Source organism: Pleurodeles waltl, chromosome 1_1 (genome assembly GCF_031143425.1).
Source record: "Pleurodeles waltl isolate 20211129_DDA chromosome 1_1, aPleWal1.hap1.20221129, whole genome shotgun sequence".
Taxonomy (NCBI): domain Eukaryota; kingdom Metazoa; phylum Chordata; class Amphibia; order Caudata; family Salamandridae; genus Pleurodeles; species Pleurodeles waltl.
In genome coordinates, this window is record NC_090436.1 from 851,232,122 (window position 1) to 851,253,515 (window position 21,394).

The window sequence follows — 21,394 nt, forward strand, 5'->3', positions numbered from 1 at the left end:
CTTTCTCAGCACCAGAAAGTAGCAGGAATAACAACCATGACGTACTTTGGGCACAGGGATCTTCTCTATGGCTCCCTCGGCCAAGAGAGCTGCGACTTCCTGGTGGAGAAGCGCCAAATGATCCTCTGGGAGGTGGCTGAGGGATGGAGGCATGGCTGGTGGAGCAGATTCAAAAGGGAGGGAGTAGCCCTTTTGAACGATCTGCAAAACCCACCTGTCCGTAGTGATGGATCCCAGTGGGGCAGGTGGTGGCGAATCCTGACGCCAACTGGATGGGAGTGAGGGGACAGACTAGGAGGGTTTGGAGGCTGCAGCGGGAGCAGAGGTGGACTGGGCAGACCTCTGGTTCCCTGTCCCATGCCTACGTGGGATTCCACGGCCCCAACCACGCAGTGGCTGGACAGCATGGGTGGCAAGGTAGTTGGGTAGAGGACACGACAGGAAGCCCCTTCCGTGGCCATGAAAGGGGCGAAAAGTGGACTGCGGTGGATGAGGGGCAGAGGAAAGACCAAGGGACCGAGCCGTAGCCCGGGAATCCTTGAATCTCTCCAAGGACGAGTCCAGTTTGCCTCCAAAGAGATGAGAGCCATGAAAGGGCATGTCCATGAGGGACTCTTGGACATCCCCAGAAAAACCAGAAGTATGCAACCAGGTGTGGCGTTTCAAGGCCACCATCGTAGCAACCGATCTGTCCAGAGAGTCGGTCGTGTCCAGCCCACAACAGATTGTGAACTTCACTGTATCTCTCCCATCGTTGACAGCTTGGGAGACGATAGCACAGGCCTCCTCTGGTATCTGTGGCAGGACTTGTGCAATTGTATCCCACAAAGAGTGGGTATAGCGGCCCAAAAGGCATGCAGTGGTCACAGACCGCAGCACGAAACTAGAGGAAGAAAACACCTTCTTACCAAATTGTTCCAGCCTTTTTAATTCCCTTTCCGGGGGTGCGGAAGGGAATGCACCTAAAGAAGAGGAAGCATGGATGACAAGACTCTCAGGCGTGGGGTGTTGGGGAAGGAATTCAGGGTTGTTCGGAGCGGGCCGATGGCGGCGTGCGATAGTCCTATTCACAGGAGCTTCTGTGTTGGGTGTGGGCCAAGTACCCAAAAGGACATCAGTGAGGGCTTCATTGAACGGCAGAAGGGGTTCGGATGTGGGAGCCCCTGGCTGAAGCACCTCAGTCAGGAGATTGGGCATGACCTCTACAGTAGGAAGCTCGAGGCCAAGGACCTCAGCTGCCCTACTGACCACCATACCATAAGTTGCTCACTCCGCCGTAGCCACAATAGGACGAGACAGCATGCCAGCATCTGGAGAAGTATTCAGACCACTGGTGTCACCCAATTCCTGTGGCCAGTCCAAAGGTGAGTCATCCTGGTATTCATAAGGGTCCAGGGACCCCTCCAATCCTCCCCCAAATCCGTACCCATAGGAAAAAGGGTCTGAATCTGACCTAGGGTGAATAGGCCCAATCGAAGAGCAAGGCAGTGTCGGCCGACGCCGCTCCGACTGCGAGTCATCAGGGATAAGGATCAGGTCGACTTCGATAGTGCCCACTATCGCTGTCAGAAGCATCAACAATTGACCCAGTGCTGAGGAAGGTCTCAATGGTGTGACCGGTGCCGGTGTGGATCTGTGATCGGATCCAGAGGGGACCTCAGAGGCCGGAGCCGAAGCCGCCAGCGCAGAACCCGAAGACCCTTCAACCTAACCCCTTGGGCCCGAAGGTGCTGTATTGGGGTCGGTCTGCCCAAAGATGAGGTGCTTGGCCTCATAGAATTCTTGAAGTTGGGCGGGGGCACTCTGGGAAACTCAGGAAAGCGTGGAGCGGACCCAGATGCAGGATCCGAGGACAGACGCCTTGAGCAATGACCCTCCTCCCGCGTCGCGCCAGACGAGCGATGGGGCGAAGTTGGAGAGCAATGGGACCTCTTTGACTTCTTCTTTTTCTTACCTGCACCCGAAAATTTTGAAGACGATGAGTGGTAATGGCTCCGCGAACGGTCTCGAGACCTTCCTCTCGATCAAAACCCGGGACTTAGGGGGAGTCGAGTGCCGGGCCGCCATGAGTTTGAGGGACCACTCCCTCAAGGCCTTCGAGTGCATGGCCCACCACTCGGAGCATAACTTCGGGTCATGTTCGCGCTCAAGACACCACAAACAAATCCAATGCGGATCCGTCACGGACATCATGCGGTGACAGTTCTCGCACGGCTTGAAAACAGTCTTCGGGGACATCCTCGATGCATCAAATATCTCATTACAAAAGTCATCAAAACGGTCAAATTCGGTCAAAAAGAGACCAGGGTAGCTCTCTCCGGATCAGTGCGTGACGTGGAAAGTAAAGAACTGACGTCACTGCGCAAAGAGGTCGTCTATGTACTACTCCTAATGTCATCACAGCGACTACAATGCCAACGACACCCATGGAGTCGACCAACGCCACCTACCGATGTGCAAGGGTATTGCTCAAAGGAAAAACTCAAAATCGAGTCTGACGCCTGGGGGTAATTCTGAGGTAAGGAATCTGCAACTAGAAGTCTCTATCAGATAGAGTAGAATACATTTAGAATGAATTGGGGGACTGTCAATCCGTAAGTTAATTTATTGCATATCTTTATTGTTTCTTCGTGTTATTTGTACTTTAACTGCAAAATTGTGAATGGGAACTACTTTAATATAATATTTTGTTTAGTTTACTTATATGGCTGAACATCCAAAACAATACAAATAGCATGAAAGCACTGTTCATAGGCATACTTGCTTTGGATACAGTAGTTGTAAATGTAATGCCCCAGGCTATACTGCCAGTAACTCCCTATTTTAGGAAATCATGCCATTTGTCTCTTTGCCATAAACGTTTTGAGCTTAGACTACTTGCTTCAGACCATAGAACCATAAAGCCTCTGATTTATGGTCCACTGCTCCCATATTTATCCCATATTTATCAAACATTCACACAGCAAGTCATCTTGCTGCGCTGCACAGCGTGAAAGGGCAGGAATGAGCCATATTTACCACTATACCTCACAGTCCTGTCCTTTCCTGGTGCTGGCGCACATTTGGCTGCCTAGAACCGACACAGGCATCCTCACATCATGTTGCAAGGGTGCCTGTGTTGCAGGCAGGGTTGTTTTAGTGCAGGAAGGGGCAACTTCCTTCACTAAAACACTCCTGCTTGCAATGCAGGCAACCTTGCACCATAGTTCAAGGGGATCTGCATTGGCACAAGGCAGTACATTGGGCGACAGCTCAAGGAAAGAACAAGAATGCTCCATATAATGTTAAATATGGTGCATTCCTGCCCTCTCTCTTGCCGGCAGCGCAGCAAGGTGTCTTTCTGCCTTGTGTTGCATTAAAGTTTGATAAATCTGGCCCAATGTCTTTAGACTTATTGCCTTCAGATTCTGTAGGCTAGTGGACAGGTTCTCCTTTTTAATGTGCACAAGTTTATATTGTCTTGTTTACCCAAGCAATACAAACAATCTGCTTTGCAGACAAGCACAAACAGAACACAATTTGCATGTCCCTTCTGAACAACACATTGTGCATCATACTTATTTACAGGCAATATGATGTTGGGCTGGAGAATGGCCCAGCAGCAGCTTATCCCTACATGAATTAGAGCTGTGCTGTCATTGAGGTCGCAGGACAAAGCTCTCTCCATGTTAATATGTGAGGGTGCCTTTCACCCACCTTCATGGGTGTAGGTCTTACTATTTTAGAAATGTCATTGTTATACGATTACGTTATCAATAAAATGTGTTATTAATGTATTAAAAAATAAAATGTTCTTGTGCTCATTCATTTCAAAACTTCATAAAACTCCTTACAGGGATTGCCTGTGCTAAACTGATATAATCCATTCTAAACTCAATCTAGCAAGGGCTGAAGTAGACATTAGTTGTACCGGTGGGCAAATTACTGCCCGAGTAGAAATTGATTTCTCCACTTCTGAACAAACTATGTGGGATATTGCTGACTTCACAATGGAGATGATGGAAGAATGAACGTAGTTCCTCGAGGAGACACACACTGTAACAATAGGGATAACTCCTCATAGAGACAGGAGGCTTATGAATAGGACGACAGTCCTGGGTAGATGCTATGCTGCTAATGAGACCAGGTTCATGAAACATCCCATGTGGAGGGTGAAGTGAATGAGAGGGCTTGGACAATTGCGTTTCTGGAACCAGGGTGGTAGATGTACTACCCCACGAGGCAGTAAACTGAGCAATATTGGGTGATGGTAAAAGATGTGGGAAGCACAATGCTGATTTCCAAGAGGGGGTCACAAATGCTATTGCAAGTTGGAGCATAGTACACCTGTAAAATACTGGCTGTGGGTTGTCAAACTTCCCAACCCTTATTATTTATATAGCAAAAGTTGCAGCAGGTATTTCATTGGTCGAAAACAATCCACCAAGTGCCTAGGTCTAATTATTGATCGATAACCAAACCACTCTCAGTGCCCCGAGAGACTGAGTAAAACACAGAGATTTTTGGCACTTACAGGAACCTGAAGTTGTGCTGGCTTCTTTTCTTCTTTTGGGGAATTACATTTGCTGTTTCCAAATTTCTTTCTTGTACATACACCCTGATCAGGCTCCGATGGCTTGGAAAGCTCTGCAAAATGAAAAAAACGGGTTCTGCCCATTAAATTCTAGGCAAAGTGCTGACATGTATTTTTCACCCAATATAGCAATTCACCTTTCAAAAATGTACCTTGGAAGATTTCTTATTTATTTTTAACCTATTCACATAGTCTATGTCACACAAATATAAAGGATAGTAGACACGTCTGGTAACTTTTGGTGTGTGAAACATCATCTTGACACTGGTGGCTTTACCACTTGATTCCACTGTTCGGAATGAGCGATAGCATGCAGTTACAGTTTAACTGAGCTGTAAAATAACAACGCTCCTCCTTTCTGAGTTTCAAGACTTTGAATAACACCTGGGAAAATATCCACTGGAGAAAGATTGTGGGGAAGATTTATGAAAAGTGTTGCGGCACAGAGTGCAGCACCACTTTTCTTGCACCCCTTAGCGGCCCACTAACGCCACCATGTGTGCGCCATATTTAAAATACTGCACACCATTGCAATAGTCGGGGTTCTAGTGTCATCATTTTTTATGCTAGTCTGGCGCTTTGCAGGATTAGCATCAAACGTTTTGACCCTAATCCTGCAAAGCACCCAGAAGCCCATTGAAAACAATGGGCGCCTCCCTTTACCGCCTGCTCTTAGCAGGCATACCAAATGCTAATAAAAATGATGCAAAGAAATCTCTTAGATTTCTTTGCACCATTTTTTCTGCCCCCCAAGCATCGGAACGCCCCCTTGCATACATTATGGCTGGCACAGGCATAATGTGCCGCAAGGGGTTACAAAGTGGCGCAAAGCATGCATTACGCCACTTTGAAAATATGGTATGGCATTTTTGACCTTCCACCACCACATTAGAGTTACAAAAAATGAGGCTAATGTGGCGTTAGAATTGTGCTATGCCCTCTTAAATCTATGCTTGTGTATCCTAAGGCAAATAGTGCTGGACTCAGCCAGAAAGACCATGCACACTTAGTTTGCTATTTACCATGGGACTCTAAATGAGGCCGTTGGGGTTGATGGCCTTTGATGATTTTCAATAGTTCTAGGGCTGATTGTAAGGTAAACACAGTGTACCCAGTCAACACTGCGTTAATTACAATTCTGTCAGCTGCTTTGGTTTTTCCTTTTTTTTATTTTTTATTCCATTGTTTATCATTATCACTACTTAGAAGTGTGTAAGGTGTGACTAAACTGACCCTTTGCCACTAATAAGTTGATGAAGTCATTAAACAATTTCTTACATTTCACCACATATCTACAGACTGCTCAATAAGTGCAACCATGGCAATGCATGGATGGTCTAGCATCCATCACTACAGGAGACATTGACCATTGCTAAGCATATAGCTGTAGCAGTAGCCCTGGTTGAAAGTGCTGCTGGCCGCCTCCCTGTCTTCGCAAAAGTACACCAGCAGTACAGATGAGAAAGAGCCTTCTGGAGCTTTGTTCCCTGCTGGGTCTACCCTCATGGTGTCCTGTACGTCCCATTTGGCACCCTCAAGCAGTTCAAACTCTAACCACTTACACCTTTTTCTCCCTATACGCACCCCTTTCTCGGTCCTTCTTGACCGCTTCCTTATGTCTATTTGTGCTACTGTCCCTTTGAGCCAATACGTCTTTCCTTGCCGGCACTGGAAAGCAACCTGGAGGAGAGGAGCTGCTTCCTCCACATTTCCCGCTCCTGCTTACTCTGCTTCCAGTATGTGCTACCACCCTTCAGCTCGCCACTTTCTGGCATCATAAGAAGTGTATGCCTATCTCTGCTTGCCAGTCTCTGGTGGCCATCATCTCCCTAACAATACACCTGCAGAAGCCAGTACATTCACAGGGAAGCGATAAGCACACATACATGGAGACAGCAAGTAATCAGAAGGAGGGAGCTACTTAAGGCACTGCTTATCTCCTAAAGACAAAGCGATGAAACGTGTGTGAGTGAGGAGTTTGCACTGCTGCTTCCTGTACTATGTTTAAGATGTGTGATGTGCCTCAGTATGTGAATCTTGAACTACTTCTGCTGCCACCTGCCATGTTCTTGTGGTTTGTGATGGGGAAGCTTGCACTGCTGGTACAAATGATGAGGAAGGGTACATGGCACATCAGATGTTTATGACTCACCTGTTATGTGATTGAAGAAAGCTTGTACTGCAGATACCAATGTAGTGCCTGTTCTGCAAGTCAGGGGCCTGCATTGCTGATGCCCTGCCTAGTCCTCTTTTTCAGCAACCCTATCATTTGTTTACCTTGTAGGAAAGGACAACTTACACGACTGATGACCATGTGGTAACGTTTGTCTGAGCAAGTTTTAGCCAGGAAAGATTGCACCCGATGCCTATGTGATACCTGTTCTGTGGGGGAGGGAATATTATGCTGCAGGTGCCACTTTGTGCTCCTGTTGTGTTATCAAAGGAAGCTCGAGATACGTAATCTACTGGAAGCACAAAAGACAAAACATTTGACATTACCAATAGTTTAAAAAAAAAATTCAAGTATACTGTTCAAATTTCAACATTAAAGCATTGTAAATAACCCATGGACCAGAGCTTAATTTGAGCCAGTGGTTTCCAATGCTGGGCACCAGCACTTATTTTTGAGGGCTGGAACTAATTTTTCTGCCTCAGCTGTTTACTGCAAGCAAAACACACGTATGAGAAAGAGAAAAACGAAAAAGTGTCACAAAGGGAGAAAACAGAAAGCTGCAAGTGTGAGCTGAAGGGGCAGGGAGTGGCTGTAAGTGGATAAAAGAGGCCCGAGATGGCTTCAGGATTACCCTGCCTCAGTATTCTGTGCTCGCACATTAATTACAGCAGCCGCGTGTTTCAGAGGAGAGCTTTGGGCCACAGCGCGTTTTTATTTACAAATTAAGCACTGGTATGGACACAGGATAACTGACGTCAGGTTCTTGAAGTCAGTCCCAGGTCTTCACGCTCTCCCCAGATTCTACAGTGTGAGACATCATTCTATGGACACAGTTTCAGTCCCACAAGAGAAAGCCTACCTCGGTGGTAATGGGAGGGTTGAGGTTTAGGGTTCGTTAAAATGAGCAAACTTCACAGACAGCACCGCGCTGTACACTGCGTAGTTCCGTTCCAATTATAAATCTTAACTGTGTTTTTATTGCTGTGTTTGATGTTTAAATTATACCTATTTCTTCCATGGGGTACTCTTTCAGTTTAATGTGTTTACGCTGTGTTTTTATTGTACACTTAGTAAATGCTGATAGCATGCCAGTGTAACAACCACGCTAATTCCAATTATGACATGTCAATGCTAAATACATCGACTGCCTATTTTGCGCTGAAGGGCATATTTCTGGAGACAACACTTCATCAAATAGTAGCTTCAGCAATTCTTTAGCATTGTGTTCATTCACGTGGCCGCTTGCCTGAGAGAACTCTCGAGCACTGCACTGCCATATAAATGTTCACAAAGCACAGGCAACAGAATTCTCTTTCAAGCAGAGTAATCAGTCTATTTAAGGAAATGCACTCTACCAAAACACAGAAATAGTTACTGCGCTGTCGTTAGTTTCACCGGCAGGAGATAACTGCATCTTTGTTGGGGCCTAAGGCCATGCTTTAAAGGTAAGAAGACTGTACCATGAACATGCATTCTGCTACAAAATTAACTCTCCCCTTAAAGAAGCATTAACAAAACCAACATGTTTGGCTCTGTATAGTACAAAGACATAGACATAGATTAAAAAACACATGCAGGGCACAAAACCGCAGAAAGCATAGATACATCATCATGAGCAATGCACATTGAATAAATTGTTACAAGGGCCAACACATAGAGGTGCTACTTTATCACGTTTACCAGTTCTCTCTAACACCCACAGGACCTCCCTTTTACGAAGCAGTCACATAGGGTCAGATTCAAACATTCATGCGCATGTGCTCATGTGTACGTGTGTGAAAAGTTAGGCCCAGACTAACTAACATTTTGTATAATGGTTGTGCCATTTTTTGACACAGCCACGATGCAAAATGTTAATTGAGATTCACAAAGCCATGCAAATCGGATTTGCGTGGCTTTCAGTGGGATACATTGCATGAGGGATGCATTCCATGGGTGGAGCATGGGCATTTCAATCCACTCACCCAGGGATTTTGGCACATTCTTAGATTTACTAAGCCAGTAAATCTGGGGATGTGTCAAAATGCCATGCCTTTACCAGTGAGGTGTAACAATGAGAAATATCTTTATTTCTCCTCATTATTTCCTCTTTTCACATCTTCTGCATTCTGCAGCACACAAAGAAAGAGGAAAATGCCTCTGTTGCTTTGTGAAGGAAGGTGTTCCTTCTAACACCAAAAACAACCCTGCCTGTGACACAGACACTCCTGCACTATGATGCACTGGCACACGCTGCACTAGCACAAGGACAGAGGAGAATTGCTCTATATCTGTGCAAATATGGACCATTTCTGCTCTCCCCCTTTCACACAATGCAGGGTAGCAACTTTGCTTTCTGCCCTGTGTTGTGTGAAATATTAATAAATGTGCCCCTAAATCTCTGCCTCTAAAGAACAAGTTACTTACCTTGGTAACGCCTTATCTGGTAGAGGCATCTGGTAGTTGCAGATTCCTTAACTTTGAATTTCCCCCAAGTGAAAGCTTGATCCAGATAATTTTCTGAGCAGTACCCCTGCGTGCCATTAAGTGGTCCTACATAGGTACCACCCCAACGTGCTGCCCTCAGTTTATCTTCAGAACTTTCCACGCCAGAAGCGCAGAGTCATGAAGAACACTGACTACAGTGTCAAAATTAAGGCCCAGAAAGGGGAGTCCCTGTCCCTATAAATCATTTTGCAGAAAAGGTAGAATGGGTGGGGAATAAGGAATCTGAAACTAGAATATGTCTCTACAGATAAGGCGTTACCAAAGGTAAGTAACTTTTGCATCTGACAGAGACTTCTAGTTGCAGATTCCTTACCTTTGAATGAATACTCAAGCAATACCATTCCCAGAGGTGTGTATGCAAACCAAGATCATTCTGGAAAGTCCTGCTGTACAGAACAGCCAGAGTACCCATCCATTCGGATCTGACTGTCCAGGCAGTAGTGTTTGGTAAATGTGTGCAAGGATGCACATGTTGCCGCCTGACAGAGATCAAGGACTGGAACTCTGTGTGTTAACACAGTGATCGCAGCTGTAGCTCAAGTACAATGGGCATGCAAACCTTCAGGTGGTTGCTTTTTGGTCAGTGCATAGCAGATCGTAATGTAGGGTATGGCCCATCTGGAGATGGTCCACTTCTCCACTGCTTGACCTTTCTTCACACCTGCATAACTGACAAGGTGTTGATCATCCACCTGGAACTCTTTTGTGCGATCAAGGTAGAATACCAGTGCTGTTTTTGGGTCCAGGAAGAGAAGTCTCTCATCTTCCTTAGAAGGGTGTGGCGGTGTTTAAAAATGTGGCAAGGTGATGGATTGGCCTACATGAGAGGTCGTCACCACCTTTGGTAGGAAAGAGACACTAGTGTGAAGCATCACTTTGTCATGGTAGATGGAAAGGTAGGGCGGCTTAGATGACTGCCTGAAGCTCACTCAACCTACAGACAGATTTATGAAGGCCTTTCTCAAGTGAGAAGCCTGAGAGGATAATTATGGAGAGGCTTGAAAGGAGCACACGTCACAAAGGTCAAAGGTCAATACAAAATTGAAATCCCATTGGGGCATAATGAATGGAGACAGAGGAAATGTGTAAGACCTTTAACAAACCTCTGCACAATAGGGATTTAAACCTCAGAAAAGCAGACATTGCAAATAAATAACCTTTTAGAGTGCCGATAGTAGAGCCCTGCTGGGCCAAGGAAAGTATAAACAACAGAACCTCAGAGAGAGGGGCAGAAAGGGGGTCAACAGACCTGTCTGTGTACCATGCCACAAATTTCTTACAACAGGCATATACTGTTTTGGTAAAGGGATGCCTGTCTGCCAAGGTAACATTATAGACTTTGAGTGAAAGGTCAAAGCTGTCAACTGCTGCCCCTTAATCTTCATGCAAGAAGCTGGAGAGTGGACAGGTTTGGATGCAGAACCCTCCCCTGCTGCTGCAACAGAAGGTCCTCCCGAAGGGGCAGTCTGATCAGGGGATTGATGAACATGCTCAACAGCTCAGGATACCAGACTCACTGTGGCCAGTCCGGAGCCACATGGATTACTTGGACTCAGTTGTTCTTGATAGTATTGAGAACTCTGTGCCGAAGTGGTATGGGTGGAATGGCATGCAGGAGGCCTGAGTTCCACTCAAGATGAAAAACGATTGTCACCTTGGAAACTTCAATGTGGAAAACTGCTGGCATTGGTCATTCTCTGTAGATACAAACAGATACAACCAAGGCTCTCCCCACTGCTGTAAGAGACATTGTGCCACCTCCAGATGGATATGCCTCTCCTGGGTCCAGGGCAGATAAAACCTGAGCTAGAGTGAGCATTTTGAACTTCTCCTACTTGAGAAAGAGATTGAGGGATCAATGGTCTAGGATTGGGTGATGGCCCTTGTGCTTTTTGGGCACCTAAAAGTAGCAGGAATAGCAACCATGACCTACTTCTGGCACAGGAATCCTCTCTATGGCCCCCTTGTCCAAGAGAGGTGTAAGGTCCTTGCAGAGAAGAGATAAGTGGTCCTCCGTCATCCGAGCATATGCTGGTGGCATGGATGGAGGGGTAGTCTCAAAGGGAAGGGAGTGGCCCCTTTGGACTATCTGCAAAACCCACCTGTTTGACGTGATGGATTGCCAGCAGAGAAGGTGATGGTGAATCCTGCCTCTGACTGGCCCTTGGTGGGGACTCAGAACAAAAAGGTGTAGAGGCTGCTACAGAGGAGGGGACAGTGGGCTGGCCAGGCCGCTGGCTCCTTGATCCGCAAGGCTGGTGAATCCCTGCCCTCGTCACACACAAGCTGGACTGCGCTTAAGTGTCGAGTCTTTCTTGTCTCAGAAGAGACAGGGGACATCAAAGGGCATGTCCACCAAAGTAAACAGGACGTACCCCGAAAAGCCAGATGTCCTCAACCAGGTGGGGTGCCTCAGGGCCAGTGTTGACGAAACAGCTTCGCCCAGTGAGTCTGTTGTGTTCAGTCTACAAAGGATAATTAACTTTGCTGACTCTCTCCCATCGGCTATAGCCTTGGCCTCCTATGGGACCTGTGGCAGCATTGCACAACCATATCTCACAGCCTGTGGGAATAACCGCCCAAAAGACATGTGGTGTTCACAGACTGCAATGCTTTTGGATCCCCTGTCCAGGTGTGCAGAATAGAATGTGCCCTGGGAAGTGTTGGGTTGGATGACCAAGCTCTCGGGGGTGGGGTGTTGCATCAGAAAGCTTAGGTTCCACAGAGCAGGGTGATGGCAGTGGGCAATTGTCCTGTTCACAGGAGCCTCTGTGCTGGGTTTGGACTAGGTACCCAGTAGGACATCCATGAGGGCTTCATTGAAGGGGAGCATGTGTTCAGAGGAGGAAACCCCAGACTCAAGCACATCTGTCAAGAGGTTGGTCCTGACAGCACCGAAGGCACCTCAAGGCAACTCAAGGTCCAAGACCTCAGCTCTTTTCTCACCACCATTGTGTAGGAAGCCCCCTCCTCCATAGCCATGGTAGGAGGATATATCATGCCAATATATGGAGAAGTGTCCAGTCCACTGGACTCACTCAGGTCTGTACACCAGTCCATAGGGTCTTTGAGCTGGTATTCTAAAGGGTTCAGCAACCCCTCACACTCCTCACCATAACCTAGCCCATAGTAAAGGGGTTTAGGGTGAAGCATAGGAGGCCAGGCTCCTGCAGGCTTCAGAGTCAACGTCGTACGACACCCATCCAGCTCCACATCAGAGTCAGCAATGAAAAAGGGGATAGCGCCACCCATGGGCGCGATCTGGATCCAGGGGCAGATCCATGATTGACTCTCGGTGCTGAGGCTAAAACCATATGTGTGGAACCCGAAGGGGCCCCTTCCAACCCTGTTGTACCCAAAGGCACTCCAGCAGAGTCAGGCTGCCCAACAATGAGGCAAATGGTCTCATAAAACTCTCAAAGTTGGCCAAAGGTTGCTCCTGCTCCCGGAAATGCAGGGAGGAGCAGAGTCAATCCAGGCACACGTTCCTCACAATGAGGCCTAGAGCACTGGCACTCCCTCATCTCGTCGGCTGACGCTTCAACTTCTTGTGCTTCTTTTTGTGCCTCAACTTATCCGATCGTCCTGAGGACTTGGAGGAGGACGATGATGATAGAGGTTTCCTCACCAGCTCTCTTTGGATCAGTGCTAGCCGGCGCAAAAGGAAAAGAACTGATGTCAGCGGGCCGGGTGGGGTGCGGCACCTATAACGGCAGACGCAAAGCCGATCAACACCACCTAACAGTGCAGAGGGGGCTGCTCAGAAAATTCTCTGGATCAAGCTGACGCCTGGGTGAAATTCAAAGGTAAGGACTCTGCAACTAGAGTCTATCAGATTAGGAATTTCTAAATTCAAAGAATTCATTTTTATATGCCGAGATCTATTTAATGGAATAGTCCACAAATGAAACCATTGTTTTCACTTGTGTAAGTTTAGGAATGCGGTGAGTAACATGGCAAAAAGATGTGGAAAAGGGTGTGTGCCAAGCTAAAGTTTTGGGAACACCCACAAAATCAAAACTTTGTAGGATTCACAACATATTTGCATGCAGCTCTACGCTCTGGAAATACTGCCAAATGTACACCAAAAAGTTAGTCTAATTCCCAATCCTGGAGAAGGGATAAGCCCAAAGGTTTAATGGGTTGTTGTGAAAAAGTTTTTTGCACATGGAAAATTATTCTCCAAGTGGAGAAGAAAACAGGGAAAATAAATACACTGTATAGGTATGCACTTGTTTGGCAATTTATGAGAGGTGTGAGTTTGAAGGACCTTCACCTGTAAAAATGGTTTTGTCGAACACATCCTAATTGGTAATTTAGAGGTAGGGGAAGACATATATCTACTCTGTTACAGCCATGATTTATTAGGGTAGCAAAAAGTTAAGACTTTAATCCCATAAAAACAAACTTTCCATTTTAGCCTATTTCTGACGTGACTTTAATATGATTGAGTAGTCAATAAAATATAGGACAGTCATAGATTTCACTGAGTACTTAATTATAATTGCCACTTAAGCAGATGTAGAATTAACATGCATAAAGATAATGCACATTTATCATTTTATCAATTTGTTTAATAGAAAATATGTGTCCTATTGAGAAATCTCTTTATAGTACACCTATATGAAATATTACAGTGTGCCCCCTGGATTCCAACCATGGGATCACATACACTCCTGCATGCAACATGAGTGGTTTTCAGGGTAAATCGAGGATGGGAAACAACTTTGTATATGGTTTCAACTACCCAAAAACATGCAAGTTTCCAGGTGTTTGATCACCCCCTTTTGCTGGGCTACTGACACCCAAAGAACAATGGCATTCCAGCCATGATCCAACACATGTAAGTAAAACAAAAATTGTTCAATAATAATCAGGTGAGAATACATATGTTCTCTAAATTTCGCCTTGTCCATGAAGTAGATAGTTCCACTACTGATCCCTTGTTTATATCAAAAGTTCTTGTAGCGATCCCTCCTAATTTAGCCTTCACTGAGAATAACATAGTACTTTGGTAAAATATGTCATCTGATTGTATTGATTCCAGTAAACAAGGGTGTAATCGAGCAGCATCTCACAAGGTGCTGAAAACAATCCTTGAATATCACCATTAATCATGCCACTTAGCAACGGCATACATTTGAATTCCATTATGAATACCAATTTGGGTCCTCCTATAAGTAGGCCAGGTTTAAAGAATTATGGGGTTATCCCTTCCCCTTTCCACACCTAGTTCACATTTCAGAATTTGGCCCCTGTTTGCGCGTGATCGGCCTTTCTAGCAGGCGTGCTGCCAGGGACACTGACACAGTCGGTGGGGAATCTGGCCCAATCAAAATCTAGCTACGCCTTAAGTTCCCTAATTACTCCCCCATCAAATGCCTTCCCACAAGCGAGGTTAATATTAATTACATATATATTACAATGCATCATGTGGAAGCTAAAGGCTTTGTATCTATCAGCTTCACCAAGACTTTTTACATTGTATGTAATAACTTTCCCTTTGCCCCATTGCTTTAACTTTGGTTATTAAACCACCCTTTGGCTTTCCTGGGATGTCTGTATGGGCCTTTTGATATAGTTCTAATTGTAGGCAAAAGAAAATCTGCAAGGCAGGTTATATATAAAATATGTAGGTCTTCTAACATGTTAAATATTTCTGATTGCTCCTTATTTTTTAGCCTGCCATATTGCTTGAGAACGTCCAGTAGCTTTTTACTATTAGGATCAACTAATTTCCTTACTCTGAAAACTCTTGGCTAGCTTCATTTTGTTTCAGAACACCATTCTCTACTACTTCACTTGTAAACTAATTTTTTCAGTCAAAGTCTACATCATACTATCACAAATGTCTATCTTTCTTCATAACCTTAACCAAATTATTATATTCTCATAACATGGCATTGGGGTCTTTAGAAATTCAGGACCACCAATCAACCAAGTATGAAGGGTATTTATGACCATCTTGTGCGTGAGATGCATTCAGATTTGTTCCTTGACTGTTTCTGCTGGCTGTAGACCTTTGTGCACTTTACCCCTGCTAACCAGTGGTAAAGTGCCCATGATGCCCCTTTCAACATAATGAAATTGACATACGACTAATTGTCAACTTTTATTTACCTACACGCCCCTAGGATATGGAACAGAGTGTGCCCAGGGCTTCTAAGTTAAATGTTACCTGTGGGCTTCAGCACCCATTTTGCCACTCACTGTAATGACAAGCAAACATGACTAAGGGCCTGACATGTAGCACAATTCTGCAGTTTTCAATGCAAAATCGACCTATCAACGCAACCCATTTTAGCATGCCTAAGTCCTCCTTTTGAATATTAATAAGTCATCCCTAGCATGCGGTTGCTGCTCAAAAGGCAGGGGACCTGATGTTTAAGGGTAGGAAATGTTGATGTTTAGTGTTAAACATGTCCTTACAGTGAAAAGGCCCAAAAGGCTATTATTCTCATGGTAGCAGGGTTGGCTGTTCCATCGGAAAGCGATGGGATAGAATTTTACATTTAATATTGCTATATCTGTCTAGGAAACAGCTACAGAGTTAAATTGTGGACCTTTTAAAATATTTATTACCAGCTCAATTCACTGGTAAAGGCAGATTTGTAATAAATATTTGAAACAGGTACTTTTAGAAAGTTGCCCGTTCTTTTCCTAAAGCCTCTAGAACAGGCTCTCGAAGGAGTAGCTCATGCGCGACTGGTAGCTCTCCAGTTACCTGTAAGTAGCTCTCCAGTGTGCAGTCTAAAAAATTAGAAGCCTTTTCTTCTTTGAAATAATACACCTATACCAAAATTGAGAGTGTATATTTAAGACAAAAATTGTTTTTTTACAGAACTCATAAGCTGATATTAGAAGAAAAATGTCAGACTTCTAAAATATAGTTAAAGATGATATTTGAGTGATGCATCACATAGCACTGGGGGGATGTTTTAAAATGTTAATACCTTGGTACCTAAGGCATTGCAGCTATGGCTGGTATTCGTTACTTATGTAGAGGCATTCACAATTGACAAAGCCTTTTTTTAACAGTGCTGCAGCAACCTGATGCACTGAGGTGATCATTGGTAGTAATCTTGCATATAGTGGCAACTAATGTAAACTTGTCTGATGTGGCAGCATTACAACATTAATAATATTAGTAGATCTTGATGAGTTTGGTTGAAACATAAGTAGCTCTTATTACAGATAAGATTGTGGACTCCTGCTCTAGAAGCCCATTTGCACGAGCCTCCAAATGTCTCAGAGAAGCTGAATAGCCTCTTTGATAAGGTGTGACCTTATTCCCAGAGCTGAGACAAAGGCCTTAGGGGTTGGGGTGTTCTGTTTCTCTGACACGCTGACTATCTGGTCTGCATTCTGGAACTTAACTAACTTCAAAGAGGCCTACTCTGTCATAGGCAGATGTAGCTAACATCTGGGCCTGCTCCCCACCTTTGTCTCCCTAGCCAGTCAAGAAGCAAGTCAAGTAGGATAGGAGCTTCCCCTAGAGTCAGTTTTGAGTGGCCACAGAGAACAGCTTGTTTATTTCCCTCACCTTACCTCTTGGTTGGGCACAGGATCTCTGTACAGACAGAAAGTTTCTGCCATGATGGTTTTAGGGAGTGAGGGTCTCAGTGGGATTGTTTTCAATATAACATCCAGAATGTGCTGCAAAGGTAGGTAGAGTCACTCCTGAGAGCTTTCACCATTTTGGTTAGGGAGTGTCAGGGTTTGTACCCACCCACAGACTAGCAATGGGCATAAATGTGGCACCCACAAGACCCCACTTAGACCTGCTGGACCTGTGCAAGAACTGCCCGTCTATCTAAAGATGTGAAAAAGACTGAGCATGCTCTCCTTGTACCCAGGACCCCAGAAGTGACTCCAAGGGTCATAAAGCTAACCTCCTGTCTAAGCTGCAGGGACACAACAAAGTTCAATATGTATTTTCCTGCAATATCAAGTGACTAGTTCAAACCCGATATGCCCTGCATCCAGCTGCTGGCCTGTGCTGGAGTGAGACTTGAACCCCAAGTGTTGTTCCCAAGCTTTTGGACACTTGATGGTGTCAACGTGTACACCCACTAAGGTTTCTTGATACCTAGGACTTAACATTTTTGCCAAAGTTTTGCTCTGAGACCCCACATGTGACTTTGTCTAAACTGCCAATTTGATTCGCCATGGGTGCATTGCCGCTGGGACTCAGTACACCAAAGCTCCCCCTATATTCTTCTCTGCAGCAGCAAATCTGATTCAGCTGTACCACCATTGATCAACATCCAACAACATTGAACTATCCTTTTGCTACACCATGCAGCCCTGCCTTGCTGAGGAGATCAGACTTCCATAAAAGTTTCTGAGTCCAAACCTAGAATGGTTCACCGGAACAAGTTACTGCCTGGATTTGATCAAAGCTGAGGCTGTTTGGGTGCGAAACCTAACTTTTTCTACTCTCATCTTTTCCTGCCTTTATGGACAGCTTCACCGAGACCTAATCCGTTGGCTCCCCATAGTTGATAAGCCCATCTTCGTACACAGCCTGCTACCTTGCAATCTAAAGACTTTCTGCTCCATAAAGGTTTCTAAGTATGAAGGTAACATTTTTACAGGGACAAACCTGATCCATATATCCAACAGGCACTCCATCATGGTCAGTCTTAAATTTTTGTCTTGACCCGGTCAAGCACAACCAGGTGACTGAGATTGATGCTTAACGCTGTCTGGGTCAGCTTTAGAGCCAAACTTTAGGAATTAATAACTCCAGATTTACTTATTGGATTGTTGTAGTTTTTGTGTTGTTTTCATTATTACAATGTTATAAATTGGTTTGGGATTTTTCTTGTGTTTTAACTTTATCACTGTTTGACTACTGCATAAATATTTTACACAATGCCTCTAGGTCAAGCTTGTCTGCGCTGTGACACAAGGGTACACCCTGACAAGGATTACAGTTATTATTTTAGGTGGGTACTCAACAACCTCAACTGATACCCTAGTTTCTTACATCCTCCATGAATTTATTCAGGTAAATTGCTTCTCTCATGAGTGGTCTTTTGATCATTTCTTTGGACTTTACCATCCCCTTTCAAAGTGTGCAGTAATAGTTACTGGATGCTTCTTTGTGCAGTATATGCACACAAAGTGCTCTACATAATCGGTCACATCCTTCAATACAAGCAAGACTTTGCTTAATTCAAGAACTGGACCATGTACCTCTTTTACTAATGATATGTTATTCAAAGTTCCTCATCAAATATTTATTACAGAGTACTGCAATGTTCTTCAAACTTTTTACTACGGCCCCCTCCACGAAATGAAATGAACGTGCCCCCCTTACAAATTTTTCACAATTATTCTGTTAAATTTGCAATGTTTAAATATTTGTAGACTTATTTAAACATTGCAGTTAATTTATGATACTGTATTAAAATTGCAGTCAAATACATTATGCCAAACATACTATTCTGATCCGGAAGGCCTTATTGACTTGTAGAAGTATTCACAGTGTGAGTATTAGAACTGGGGTGGGGGTTTTAAAGAGTATTTGGAGTCCCTTCCCTTTTGACACATGCTCCCAGCTTGGCTACAAATAACAAAAAATGTCAGTGATTGCCCATTACAGAGCAGTTAACTGCTACCCATGTTTTTGCAGCTTAAAACAAAGCCCTGTTATCAGCATAATGCTTCTTTTGGGCAGAGCCTAGTGCTCCCCTAGGATAACTTCTGGCCCCCCTATGGGGGTCAGCCCCCCCAGTTTGAAACCCCCTGGATTACAGTATAAGAGAAAAAATATTCTGACAAAAATTAGGGACATCTCTCTTCTTTCTGAAAAAAAACCCCACTAAAGGACCAATTCACAAAGGTAAACTTAGACCTGAAGTATAAGTTTACACCAAAAGTCTAAGTTTAGACTAAACATCTAACTTTGCTCATAGTAAAGTTTGACTGTTGGTCTAAGTGTCTAAATTTAGACTTTTGGTCTAAGTTTAGAGCAAAAGTTTAAACTTTGACCAAAAGACTAACTACTACGAGTAAAGTTAGACTTTAAGGGCCTGATTATTACCTTGGCGGGTGGGATGTGACGGATATCCTATCCACCTTATTACAAGTTCCATTACATACTATGGAACTTGTAAAACGGCGGGCAGGATATCAGTCACGTTTGTGACAGAGTATCCCATCCAGCAAGGTCGTAATAAGGCCCTAAGCCTAAATTTAGACATTTGGTGTAAACCTAGGCTTTTGGTCTACGTTTACCTTTGTGAAACGGGCCCAAAAACAATAAAGCTCCAGGTGGTATATTATTGAGCAATCATGTTGATATTTCTTTTTCAACCGTGTGTTTGACTCAGTTTCTCTTGGAAATCTTAACTAGTTGTGTCTTACCTATTTGTTAATTGAACCAAAATGTCTTTACTATAATTTAATCTGGTTACTGAAAATAACCTGCTATTTTGTAAGAGGACCTAAAATGTTACCTGTTTACCCATGCTCTCCAATTCCACACCTCCCCTCTTTAGCCATGTATTTTACACTGACTTCAGTATGCCTAGTTCAGGTGTTAAATAATGGTGCCCACTGATCATCTGTTCACTTCTTCACTTCCCCCTATGTTGGATGCTTTCTATTAACTATCTTCTTCTCCCCAAATTAGGCAGACATCTGTCTTCCTGAGTTCTAGTCATCCTTTTCTTCCTTTCTGTCCTGACATAACTGTAAAATGTGACATTGAGTTGACAACATAAAGCAGTTCCTTTCTGAGCATAGTGGTGAGACAAATGTTCGGGCAGTCTTTTCACTTTGAAGTTTCCTAATGTAGTGTTTTCTCCTGTATGTGATCACTTTCATGTTTTGAGCTAATCAAATTAAACTCATATTGGCCTTCACAATTGTGTTTTTAAAATCTTTGTATGTCTTTTCTATTGCTGTCCTTCAATTTATTGTCTTTGCAATTCTTTTACACCAACCCATGTACAACTTAACTGGTTAAGACTAAATTCAGCAACATGATCTGAATAGCTTTGGGTTTCTGAAAATTAATATTATTTTAAATCACAAAAAAGACCAACTTTAGTGCTTCCAGACATCCTGAGGCAATAGCATTTACAGTCGATTGGGGAGCTGTGTAAAATAAACAGATCACTGACCTTCTCCCTTCAACTACGAGGCAAGGAAGATCTTCAAAAGTGAGTAACCTTATACCACATATACATGATCCTCACTGGTAGTAACACAAACATTTGTGGGCATGGTGGTAGTTGCAGGGTGTAAGCCAAAAGCCAATGACTACTAAATAGAGGTCCAGATTTAAGAATGATTCCAACACTTGGAACAAACACTCCCTTTGTTTCCACATTTAACTTCAGAATGTTATTGTTTATCTAACAAGTGAGAGAAGTAAGACATTCCACAAGTTTAAGGCCAAGTCAGAGTTAGTGCCATTTTGTTGCATCAGGAGTTGAGTATCAACAACGTAGTCTAAAAAAAAGTTAAAAGAATTAATTAACACATCAAAAGGGGATAAATAAATGTTAAAGGATTTAGGGCCATATGTACGAACACTTTTTCCCATAGACACAGAATGGGTAAAAACCTTTGCTACATCTGGCCCTTAGTGTTAAACAATATATAGCTACTCCCAACGATAATAAGAATTACTTCCTATTGTAGTTGCCATAAAATTCTCATCGTAAACCTCTTTTCTCTTGTGCTTGTTAGTGAGTTCACAATGTGAATCCACTTCCTAATACATTTTTCATAAAGTCTACAATGTAATATCGGATTCTCAGACTAGTACAACAGAGCAGTCCTTGGCTGACTCAAGGATGTGTTGTGGGCTAGAAACTCAGAACTGAGCAATACACAATACATCAATGCCCAGCCAATGCCTTTTCTTTAGAAAAGGAAAAGTACTTCAATGCAGAACAACTAAATTCTATACCTTCTGGTTTAGAGACAATATTACCTTACATGATTATGTATAAAAAACCTGGTAACCTGGTATGGGACAGTAATACTGTCTGTTGCTTCTACTGAAAGGAGACTCTTGATCTGTTAATGTAGGAGATTCCATGGCCCTAACCAGTCCAAACTGTAGACTTTTCTTCTCTCTATGTTATCTAAGGGTTTGAAATGATTTACTGGTAAGAAACAGAAAAGGAAAATGAATCTAC

The 21,394-nt window shown here is 43.9% G+C and overlaps 1 protein-coding gene across 1 annotated transcript in view; it reads right to left on the bottom strand.

Annotated features, from left to right (window-relative positions):
* Positions 1–21,394, bottom strand: part of TRPM6 (transient receptor potential cation channel subfamily M member 6) — a 1,083,502-nt gene that overhangs the window by 228,287 nt on the left and 833,821 nt on the right. Inside the window, exon 27 of the mRNA XM_069229129.1 lies at positions 4,514–4,626. Within this exon, the coding sequence (XP_069085230.1) occupies positions 4,514–4,626 (113 nt within the window). The remainder of the gene's footprint in view (positions 1–4,513; positions 4,627–21,394) is intronic.